The sequence below is a fragment of the Microtus ochrogaster genome, assembly GCF_000317375.1.
Source record: "Microtus ochrogaster isolate Prairie Vole_2 chromosome 14 unlocalized genomic scaffold, MicOch1.0 chr14_random_2, whole genome shotgun sequence".
In the NCBI taxonomy this organism is placed as follows: Eukaryota; Metazoa; Chordata; class Mammalia; order Rodentia; family Cricetidae; genus Microtus; species Microtus ochrogaster.
Window position 1 is genome coordinate 6,247,583 of NW_004949097.1, and position 12,404 is coordinate 6,259,986.

Sequence of the window (12,404 nt, forward strand, 5' to 3'; positions counted from 1 at the left end):
TTCCATGGTGTGGCCGTGGGAATCAGAGTAACTTTCAGGAGTTGGTTCTCTTCTACTTTGAGGTCTAGGGATCAAATTCAGGTTGTCAGGCTGACTTGAGAAGCCCTTTCACTTGCTGATCTCCCATCTTGATGGTACTTTTTAAAAAATATTTTATTTTCTGTTTAAATGAAAAACACTGAATTAATTCTAACTGCAGAAAATGGTGAAGATGTTTTGCTTAATGGGAGTGTTACCACACACTCTGTCCCTCAAAATTCCACCTTAGGTTTGCTAAAACCTCAGAGAAATTAGGAAATGGAAACTCAGCTCTTAGAGGAAAATTGTTTGATTGACAGTTTGGGTGAGTGCTGACTCCTCTTATTTTCCTCTAACAATACTGCAAATTTACAGAAAACATGCAGCAAAGGTCAAAACATATGTCCTGGCTAATTTACCTGTGAGGTAAGTGGTCAGAGCTGTTGGCAACATCTTCCTGTGTGTGAGCACTGTGTAGCTCCTGGGGAAATTTGAATTCTGTGAGATCTGTTGATTTAGAGTCCTTCTTTGAGGAGCATAGATTCCCCTTCATGAAATCATCAGGCAAACCCACATATAAATAACACAAGAAGAAAAGTAGTAGAAAAATGTCAGGGTGGAATTTTCCCTCCTTCTAAATCCTGGGAGAAACAGATTTTGTCATTTGACATGAATCAAGAATAAGAGCTAAGAAACTTTCCTGAGATAAACTCTACCAACCAAATTAAATTTCAGCTTTATCATTCGCACTAAATATTTTCAAACCTGGCATGAAAAGAAGTTAGAAATGTCCTCACTGGTATTGATTGAACAGTTGTTCACATTATTGTTCCTAACAGCATAGTCTCATTAACGTTTGTGTCATTGTTTTACTAATGTATATAAATAATTTTACTAAAATGTGTTGACTATTACATATAATACCTGATAGCTATAAATGAAAATTTCAGGAAATTATTTTTAAAAGATCAAGGGGATAATCGCTTAACACAGGGTTTGAAATCAGTGGACCATAGTCAAGTCCAACCGGTCCTGGTTTTTGACCACCGCACAATGCTTGGCTTGACATTTGCTTCTAGTTGAACTTGAGGTCTTTGAGAAAGGACATGAACTCTTTTGCTGGGTGTTTTCACCATCCTTCCTATTGTGTCTTTCCTGCTGCTCCATCATATGCCACTTGCCACCCACCTGATCCCACAGTTCATCACAGCATCACCCCTGAGGTAAAGAGTTTATTTAATCAATACAAGAAACATGTAACTCAAATAAAGACTTGAGTTATTTACATTTTTTAAACATTGTTTTTTCTGATTATTTTTTCTCACAGGATGTTCTAAAGAAAGAGATTGGCAGTCTAGAAGAATTCTTTAAAGATATAAAGACTTGTCATCTTCCTCTGGACCCGGCACTGTACATAAAAGGAATCGATCGTGATGTAAGTCAATATATTTAATGGATAAATTGGCTGCTTATTCTTTTATTATTTAGTTCATCAAACATTTTTACCTAGCATAAATGATTCACAAATTAATAGTGCAACTACCTTAAATAAAACAGTTTAATCCTCTCCACACTGTATATATTCTATTTATTTTGCTGAGTTAGAAAACAATTGATCCTGTAGCGTATTTGTTGGTTTAGAAACAAACTATCACTTTATTGAAAAATGAAAAACACAAACAACGCTATTTCTCAAACAGAGTGGATGTCTTTTACCACCTGGGATTATTGAATTGAGAGCTTCATGCATGAAACTTTCCATATCTCTCTGAGTTATGAAGGGCTGGACCAGCTGGCAGAGCTGGTTACAATTTCATGCCTATTTATATTATGTGTATAATGTGTCTATTACATTAATCTCTTTAGTTATCCAAATCCATTTTGATTCAATTTAATATGCATCAGTGTGTTACTTATTTTGTGATTTTTATCCGTGTCTGTAAAGTCTTTCCTAGTGTTTTCAGACTCATGACTTCCTAAGCCTTCTATTCCTAATCCTCTGTCATGTGGTACCTCTTCAATAACTTTTCTCTGAATTGGAATCTCTCTTTCTCCTTTGTTCCCACTAAGCTTTATTATCCTCCATCTCGAAAATGCTAGAGTAGAAAGACACTAATAGAGAAAATGATTGATAAGTGAGATTTAAAAGTGAAGAGGTTAAGCTATCATGCATGAACAGTAAATGATACTGAAGTCAAGTCGTAAGACAACAAATCCAACAGCTAACGAGAGAAAATCATTCAACTACTGATGTAAATACAAAAAGCTTGCTAAAGATTTTATTTTACACCATCATCTCAATGACTTTGCTACTGTCAAGAACCTTTACAAACTTTCCTGACATGCCTCAAAAACATATTTGGGGAAAAAAATAACAAGCATGTTAGAGATGCTTAATATAGAAAGAAAACTGGGATCACAAACACCAGTTCTTGGTTTTTGCTTCTTTTTTGAGAGAGAGGGAGACAGAGACAGAGAGAAAGATAGAGAGAGACACACAGAGAGAGATAGTTTAAGGAAATATGACTTAATTTGGGGAGCTAAAATTATAAGTACATTGTTTAGACATGCCTTGGGGTAGGAGGTTGTTGTAGGCAGTGTTTGTGCTAAGGACTGGTCCTTGGGAAGCCAGGGTGAGCTGGCTGGGCCAGCAGTCAACAGCAAGGGAGGTGCTATAGCTCACCCTATTGCTAAAGCTACACTCCTTCCCTACACTGGAAGTACTGTCCTGATGCTCAAGAGCTTCCCCAAGTAGAGCTGCTTCCTGGCCCTATTTGCTGCGACCCTCTCTGGAACAGAGCTGAGCTTCTGTGGCACAACCGTAGCCAGAACTGAAATAACCATATGACATTCTCATGGCACCATTTAATCCGTCCTCCAGTCCTACTGAACAGTGGAATGACAAACCTTACAGCTGAAATGAATGTGGTAAAGCTCTTGTTGGAATAGGGATGCTTACAGTGCCTTCTAGAGTCTACACTGGGGAGAAGCCGTGTGCAAGCCTAGAGCATAGCAAGGCCTTCAGTTAGAGAAAATGTCTCACTCATTATCAGAATCCCCATCACCAGAGTCAAACACATACATGTAGGCAGTTTGGAAAATCTGCCACTTAGAACTCTTGAGTTGTTGACTGCAAGTAAAAAAGCCATTGAAAGCAATGTGACATGGCGGGGTAAGCTTTGTTAACCAGTCATCTTTAAGAGGGGGACCTGATTGGGGGAGGGGGAGGGAAATGGGAGGCGGTGGCAGGAAGGAGGCAGAAATCTTAAATAAATAAATAAATAAATAAATAAATAAATAAATAAATAAATAAAGCAACAGTGAACGCACAAAAAAAAAAGAGGTGGAACCTAGTTAAGGCGTGGTTTCCTGGAGCTGGAGAGAAAATTGGGGCACTGACCAGATGTGTTTGCCCTCTCTCTCTCTCTCTCTCTCTCTCTCTCTCTCTCTCTCTGTGTGTGTGTGTGTGTTTGTGTGTGTGTGTGTTACTCCCACGACACAGCTGAACTTGGACTTCCCTTTCCTGTCTCATGAGCTTTTCCCTTATAGTAAATAAAAATATAATTGTTTTATCCTTTAGCTAGCCTGGTTATTTCCCATATTGAACTAATTTCTACAGCGACAAGGCATTCAGTCTCTTGCTGTGTATCAGGCACCACACGAACAAAGCCACTCTCTGGATGTCTAGCCATGTAAACATATGCAGTCACAATTCACACCTCATTATACAACAAAAAATTTCACATTGGTAAGGGACTTTATAAGCATAATGAATATGAGTTCTATTGTAATGCCAGTCCCATTGTTTGTCAGAGACACCTTACACATGACGTAAGGAAACTATCTGGTGTGTGTATATCATTACCACTCCTCGTTCACAGTATACCAGAGAGTTCACACTGGAGTGAATCTGATGAGTTCAGTGAATGTGGGAAAGACTTGAGTCTGTGCTTTATCAGTGGGAGAAAATCTCGGGCCGGACAGTTTATGTTGTAAAGCATAGTTCTCAAAGGCAGACAGCAAGGGTCTTAGGCTTGTGTTGTGTTTTCTTTATAAGAAATATTCTCAACCATGCCTCCCCCAGGGAACCGCTAATTGTATGATTCCTTGATTTCTATTTGAGTTGCTGAGGTATGACCAGGTGATAAGTTGAGATTCTCTTAATGCAGTCTGTCTTTGTGGATGGAAAGCAAGGATCAGGCATTTTATTTACTTACAGGTTTCCTTTTTTCTGAACTATTTTTATATCTATGCCAATCATCATCTCTGCTTCTCGAGGACAGAGGTCATACCTTTTTCTCTCTTTCACCTTTAATCTTCCTTTCTTTCTTCTGCTTTCACCAAACATAAAATAACCTGTAAGACTTTGATTCAGTCCTCCCTGCCCCTTTATCATGACCCTTTTAGTCCACCTTTCAAACTTCGTCTTTGATGGTTTGCTTTTTCCTACCCAGAAAACCCTTCCTCGGCCTATTTACTAATATCCATGCCACTCATAATCTTCAAGATCTAGTTCATCTCCAAATGACTTTATTCTTATGATTCTTCTTCATTCAACTGTGATAAATTTCTTCATGAATTTTCAAGTTAATATATATGTGTAAACGTTCATGCCAGTTTTCGTTGACATTTTAACTAAATGCAATGCTTCTTTCTTTTTGCATCCAGATAATTGTGTGTGCATTGCAGTTGTTGATAATAGAATATTTTGACACGACCCTCACTAAATATACTGTGTGTGGAAACAGGAAATGAAACAATGGAAGCAGAATAGATTCAAGAAAAATAAGAGTGTCTACGGCATATTTCAGTCACCTTTTGGCTTTTTCTGTTCTCTTGAGCCGCCATCCTTCAAAACAAGGCCCACAAACTGGAATTCAGAATTTATCTACGCTTATTTCTGTCTAATATAGGATTTCTTAATTCTATAACATGATAAGATCATAACATTTACTAATAATTCTGTAGCATAACAAGATCAAATAATTCACTACAGGATCATATGACTCCTACAGCAGAAATACATGCTTCTCATTCAGCCCCACCTTTCAAACTAGCAAACTCAAATTGATTCAGCACGCAAGAGTTTGTGTTTGCTCAGAAATGAGATCAGATTTGTGTTGACAACTGAGTTAAAAAATAGATCCCTTTCTTCTCAGTTTATACCGATTTCAGATGTCAGATACACATATCCAAACTCATCTTTCAATCTATATTGATGTCATATTTTACTGACTTGATGGATTGAACATAACAAATCCTGTTCTTTTCTTTAGTATAGATTTAGCTCTTTGGCTTCAATATGACTTCTCTAGAAGTTTATGCACAAGAAGTCTTTCAACTCCCAAATAAACTGGAAGAATAAACAAAAGGGAAAGTTGAGTGGAGACAGTCAACAATGAAAAACTTAAGATACAAGTGGGACTGAGTTTTGATCCTACTTCTTGTTCTGGCTTTGTGGGGGCCTAGCCAGTTTGGATGTTCACCTTCCTGGACCAGGATGGAGGGGGGAGGACCTTGGACTTTCCACAGGGCGGGGAACCCTGACTACTATTCAGACTCGAGAGAGGCTGGGAGGAGGCGGAAATTTTTTTTCTCAATAAAAAAAAATAAAACAAAACAAAACAAAAAAGATACAAGTGGGAAATATGAGGAAAGAAGAAAATGAGGCTGTGTTGTTATCTACGAAGAACATTCACTAACAAAGAAATGTGTTCAATATTTAAGTAACCTTTTATTCTCAAGCTCAGCAGAATGCATCTCATAATCATTAATTCCTTTATCTTTTACAAAAATGCACAAAAAATTTCTTATTCTCTACTCTACAGTATAGTGAGATACGTTAGACAATAATTTTAAAATATTATATCTAATAAAAAAGGGAGTCAAGATTAGAATTCAGATCTCTCAGATCCATGTTTCTTTAAAACATATTCCAGGGCAAAAAAAAAAAAACAAATTGAAAGAAAATGATTTTTTTAAATAGCAAATTTAGTTTTCATCTCTTAGCCAATTATAAAAAAACACAACATCTACATACCTCTTAGTTTATTCTAAGAATAAGTGTATGTCTCCATTCCTTGATGTGTTAGTCACTTTTCTGCTCTGGGGTAAAGACACTTAAGGGAAAAAGGATTTATTCTGGCTAGCAGTTCCAGAGGGATAGAGTCCATCACGGTGGAAAAGACATAATAGGCAATTGAAGCAGAAGCTAATCACATTTCTATCCACATAGGAAACAGAGAGAGAAAGCAGGAACTGAGGGATCCCTAGAGTTGGTCTTCCAGCAAGACTCCACTTCCAAAAGTTTCCATCACCTCCCCAAACATCGCCACCAAATGTGGACCAAGAGTTCAAACATATGAGTTTATGAAGAATGCTTCTTATTCAAAATACCACACTTAGGCTACACAAAGCATGTTCTCATTTTCCTAAGAGAATAAGATGGCATATGACTTCATCATGCTTCTCAGAGGATCTGAAATTTGAAACTTGAGAATTAGGTATGGGATTTCCATTTAATAATTTGTAATAGGGTTGAAAATTGTGTTGGAAGGTTTTTAACCTACAAAAAGCGGAATTCTCTACTATAAAGTACAATATTTAACCCCCTTATCTGAGGAGGGTATGTGCTACAATACCCTGAAAAACATGTGGACTCAAATCTATGGTTTTTCCCTGTTTATTCCTTATTCCACATGAATACACTGCACAAAGGTTGTTGTCATTATGATAAGATAGTAAGATGGTACAGGACTTCATCATGGAACTCAGAAGGATGTGCAATTTAAAGCTTGAGAGTTAGTTGTGAAATTTCCCACTTAATAGTAGGGAATATGGTTGACGGTAGGTTCCCAAAACTGCAGAAGGCAAGATAAGAAGAAAGGTGCACTATACCAAACACTTGCAATTGGGAAACTAATGTTAGTTTGTTTTTGACAAATACAATTCTTTGTTCCAGAGTATAAAATTATACTTTTTTCTTTTGTTTACTCGTCTAGCGAAATCGTCAAGGGGCTGTGATTTTTCACAAAGGTGTGTCTTTGCCTGATTTTGCTCACCATTTTTCCTTCTCCTCCTATAGGCATGCTCATATTTCACATCTAATGCTTTGCCATTGAAGATCACTTTCATCAATGCTGATCCAATGGGTGAAAACATTGGTGTTATTTTTAAGGTACAGTAACTTTCCTGAATCTCAAAATTGATTCCATGAGCAGAGCTATTGATTTATTGCTCACTAAAAGAAATGATTTCAGTTATTTTCCTTTGGCAAAAACACAGAGGTTTCCCAATTATTTTAGAGTCTGTCTCTTTACAGAATTATGGTGCATGCCAAGTTGATTGGCAATAAATCAAATGCTGCTGGCTAACTGCCAAGTATCCTTCAGTTCAAATCTTAAACTAAGCTTGAATGAATGAACACAGAGAATCACTTTTGAATGGCATAGTGAAATGTGTGAGAAGCTTCCAGAAGCAGAATTTTCTTTTTGTCTAGATTTAAAAAATTTTAAAATAGTGTGTATCACCTGGAACCTGGATAGTATAAACTAGTTTAAGCACTTGGTTATTTTTTGTTACACACACACACACACAGACACACAGACACAGACACACACACACACACACACACACACACACACACATTCATGATGGAGCATGAATAAAGGTCTTTTGAGAGTTGGTATTCTTCCTCCATCACATCAGTCCTGGAAATTGAACTCATCAAGCATGGCCTTTACTCATTCAACCATTTAACCATCTCATCAACCATGTTGAGTCTTGGTTTTGTTGTTGTTTCTTTTCTCTTTTTTTTTTCTTATTTTTGAAGGAAGAGAAGGTTTTCTATAGGCTATCTTTGAACTCCTGATCTTCCAGCAAGTGCTAAAATTACAGGCATGAATCAGCACCTGCCTATTTCAGTAAATTGGATTATTTCCTTTTCTCTATAAATAGGAAACAAATAAGGAGAATTTAAGTTTTCATATGAACCATAGGGAAGTAAAAGGGGTGTAGATGGGGTGGGCAGGTCACAAGGAGACACTGACAAGGAGGGGTAAGTGGAAGTATGAGCTGCCATCCATCCAGTTAATACAGTCAGTTATTCAACAATGTCCTGGGGTGAATCTTCAGGGAAATCTGGCTAATTTTGGAAATAAAGATAATGATGCTCACATGGCCTTTTGCTCTCAGAACCTTTAACACTAGTGATCACAAAATGTTCTGTTTTCATGAAGAAAAAAAGAAAGCAACTTCAGCAGGAGTTGTCTTTGCATAAATTTGAGGTCAGTTGAATAATCAAACTCTCACTTATGTGAAATCACAGAGTCCCCCCCCCCTCCTTGGGACCCACTGTGCTTGTTCATCTATGATGAAAACCACCTATTTGGTTTTTTTTCTTATTTTCAGAGATGGTTTCTTCTGAAAACCATCTTGAATTGTCCACAGTAGAGGCCAAAGATTCACAGGTACCACATCACACATGTGCTCTTTGTGGCATAGTGAAGAAGCAGCGAAAATTCTAATTCCATCTCTGTGCATAAAGCTTAAGTCAGAGCAAGTCATCTTCACTTCCAGATCTCAGTTGGTTGAGATGAAACCTGGATAAACATTCATTCTGCCTTGCTGCATTAGACGTTGAGTCAAAGAAACTGTGTGTGGATAAAGAATGAGGAGATTACTATCAAAGGCAGCATCCCAAGCAGTGCCTCTCATTCGACAGCTGGAGCTCCTGTGGCCCTTTAAAGGCCAAATCTCCCTCTGCTTTGTCTGCTGTCAGAAGCACAGGGCGCTCTCAGTGCTAATGAAACTGCCCTAAATTGAGCTGGAAAGAAATTCTTGGGGAAAATTGGTATAGACCACATTGGGATCCATTGATTGGCACTTGTGGAGAGGTGTGAGCCTGCAATCTTGTTTTGACAGGCCGGGGATGATCTTCGGCAGGATATGCTTGTTCTGCAGATTATTCAAGTGATGGACAACATTTGGCTGCAGGAGGGCCTCGATATGCAAATGATCATTTATAGATGTCTGTCTACAGGAAAAGCCCAAGGTCAGTGCAGATTTGAAAACAAGGTGATATCCATTGTTTACCTCCCTTATTTTCTGCTATCATGCTGCAAACCAACAGTTTTAGGCTCTATTTTCGAAGATCCAAAAACCTGTGCCTGCTCCCTTCAAAAAAAAAGAATATTTTTCAAAATTACAAATTAGCATGATTGATGTAAAGTATAACTTGCTTTTAGGTACTAATTATAACTTTGCAATTCAGATGTTAACTGTGACATTCTTTGTTTCCTTATAGGAATTAGTTGCTTTAATGACTATTCAGTTTTCCTTCATTTTCTAAGATAATGTAGGTGTTAACATCTGCAGTGATGATATCATAGTACCCAGCCTCACAGACTAGTGCTGTAACAGATATTGATAGTCCAGGAAGAGATTCAGTTCCAAACTTCACTGTTTGGAAGTTTTCTCCTGAATGAATGTTACTTTTCACCAGTATAAAGTCAATTTTTCATAGTCTAGCATCATCCAGAAGAGAATAACCTGTCCAGTCAAAACCATTGTCATCATTAATAGATAATTTGCATATGATTAGAGAAACCCTAACCTTATAAACACATTGTGTAACAACACTTATTTATTATTTTTTACTTATTATTATTGTGTGTGCATCCGTGTGTGCATACAAAATGTGTGTGGGTGAAGCAGACATGAATGGTCCCTGTATGGAGGTCAGGTGACAATTTGGGGATCAGTTCTCTCTTTCCACTCGCATGGTCCTAATAATCAAACTCAGCTCTACAAGCTTGAGTGGCAAGAGGATTTACTTGCTGAGCCATCTCCTTGGCCCAGAACTGTCATTTAATTTTTAAAAGAATTTTTGAATAGCTATAAAATTAGTCAAAATGAGCAAACATGCACACTTTGAGCATGATTCAAAATTTCTTTTCCTTTATAAAATCCAAACCTAAATATGCAATGAAAGACTAAATGGTTTGGTTTCATTGCTTAGTTTTACTTCTGAAGAGTGTTGATGTTTTTATTTTGCAAGTTTGCTATATTTTCACATTAATGCTTGCAATTGCACAAAGTATAGATGGAAGTTTCTGTCCCACCTGATCCCACAGTGATTCATTCCCCAAGAAACATACAGAAGCTTATACTAATTATAGACTATTTGGCCTATTAGCTCAGGCTTATTATTAACTAGCTCTTACAACTTAAATTAACCCATAATTCTTATCTATGTCTAGCCATGTGACTTGGTATCTTTTATCAGTAACACATTCTTGTCTTGCTTCCTCTACATTTGGCTGGTGACTGTGTCTCTCTGCCTTTCCTCTTCACAAGATTCTTTTAGTCTGACTGCCCTGCCTATACTTCCTGCCTGACTACTGGCCAACCTGGCCAATTAGTGTCTTTTTTTTTTTTTTTTGAAAAGAGAACCTGCTTGTTTTTTTTCTAGTTATTTATTAAAGATTTCTGTCTCCTCCCCGCCACCACCTCCCATTTCCCTCCCCCTCACCCAATCAAATCCCCCTCCGTCATCAGCCCGAAGAGCAGTTAGGGTTTCAAGTACCTCCCACCTCCTTCCAGGTCTAGTAAGGTGAGCATCCAAACAGCCTAGGCTCCCACAAAGCCAGTCCGTGCAGTAGGATCAAAACCCAGTGCCATTGTTCTTGACTTCTCAGCAGTCCTCATTGTCCACTGTGTTCAGTGAGTCCGGTTTTATCCCAGGCTTTTTCAGACCTAGTCCAGCTGGCCTTGGTGAGTTCCCAATAGAACATCCCCATTGTCTCAGTGTGTGGGTGCACCCCTCGCGGTCCTGAGTTCCTTGCTCAGGAAATTCGGGATCAACCTACCCCTGGACCCAGCAATACCACTCTTGGGAATATATCCAAGAGATGCCTTATCATACAACAAAAGTATATGCTCAACTATGTTCATAGCAGCATTGCTTGTAATAGCCAGAACCTGGAAACAACTTAGATGCCCTTCAGTGGAAGAATGGATAAAGAAAGAATGGGATATATATATATATATATATATGTATATATATATAATAATATATATTATATATATAATATATTATTATATGTATATGTATATATATATAATATATATATGTATATATATATATTAGAATACTACTCAGCAGTAAAAAAAATGATGTCTTGAATTTTGCATGCAAATGGATGGAAATAGAAAACACTATCCTAAGTGAGATAAGCCAGACCCAAAAAGAGGAGCATGGGATGTACTCACTCATAATTGGTTTCTAGCAATAAATAAAGGACATTGAGCCTATAATTCATGATCCTAGAGAAGCTAAATAAGAAGATGAACCCAAAGAAAAACATATAGTCATCCTCCTGGATATTAACCTTCATCAGGCAATGAAAGGAGACAGAGAGAGAGATCCACATTGGAGCACCGACTAAAATCCCAAGGTCCAAATCAGGAGCAGAAGGAGAGAGCACGGGCAAGGAACTCAGGACCGCGAGGGGTGCACCCACACACTGTGACAACTCTTTATAGTGTAAAAAAGCATTATCCCATAGCAACAAAGTCATGGGATTTCCTACATAGTTATACTACTTCTGAGTATTTTTTTTCTTTTTAAAACCTTTTTAATGGCCCATGTTTATCCTTTATACTGTAGGGTTCAATAATGAGTATTTCTTAAAGCACATTATGTATTTTGATTATATTCACCCTCATACCCTTCCTTTCTCCTTCTACTCTTTTCCCCTTTATGATGGTCTCCTTCCATCCTGAAGCCTCCACTTTCCTTTCATGTCATATATATATATATATATATATATATATATATATATATATATATATATATACACATGTGTGTATGTATACATATGTATGCAGTTTAATGTAGCTATAAAAAGGTCAACAAATGGAAGAAAATATAGTATTTGTCATTCTGATCCTAGTATTTTTTTACTTCCTATAATATAGTGATCTTTCATTGAATCCATTTTCCAGCACGCAACATCAATTCATTGTTTTTTATGACTACATAAAGCTCCATTGTGTATATACCACATTTGCTTTAACTGTTGTATAGCTTCATTCACTTACTCTGGAGAAAAATCTTAAATCATATGGTTATTTTATTTTTATTCCAAGAGATTCTACTACTTAAACCTATTGTTGCAAAGATGCCATCACTATGAATGTCATCTCTTCTTAAGGCCCTGGCAGAAGCCTTGGGGCCCTAGCCAGTATGTCTTGAGAGGTTAGCTGTTAAATGTAGAATCCTCTCTCAACTGACCCAGGAACCACTACAAATCATAGACAAGCTTACTTTTGTTCCAACAGTAGAAGCCCTGCTCCAAGCCTTTCCTAATTTCTTACACACAGCC

General features: G+C 37.4%; 1 protein-coding gene across 1 annotated transcript in view; it reads left to right on the forward strand.

The window, feature by feature from the left end:
* The window catches only part of Pik3c2g (phosphatidylinositol-4-phosphate 3-kinase catalytic subunit type 2 gamma), a 361,584-nt gene that overhangs the window by 234,938 nt on the left and 114,242 nt on the right, over positions 1-12,404 (forward strand). Inside the window, exons 21-23 of the mRNA XM_005364544.1 lie at positions 1,346-1,453; positions 7,103-7,195; positions 8,941-9,070. Coding sequence (XP_005364601.1) covers positions 1,346-1,453; positions 7,103-7,195; positions 8,941-9,070 — 331 coding nt within the window. The remainder of the gene's footprint in view (positions 1-1,345; positions 1,454-7,102; positions 7,196-8,940; positions 9,071-12,404) is intronic.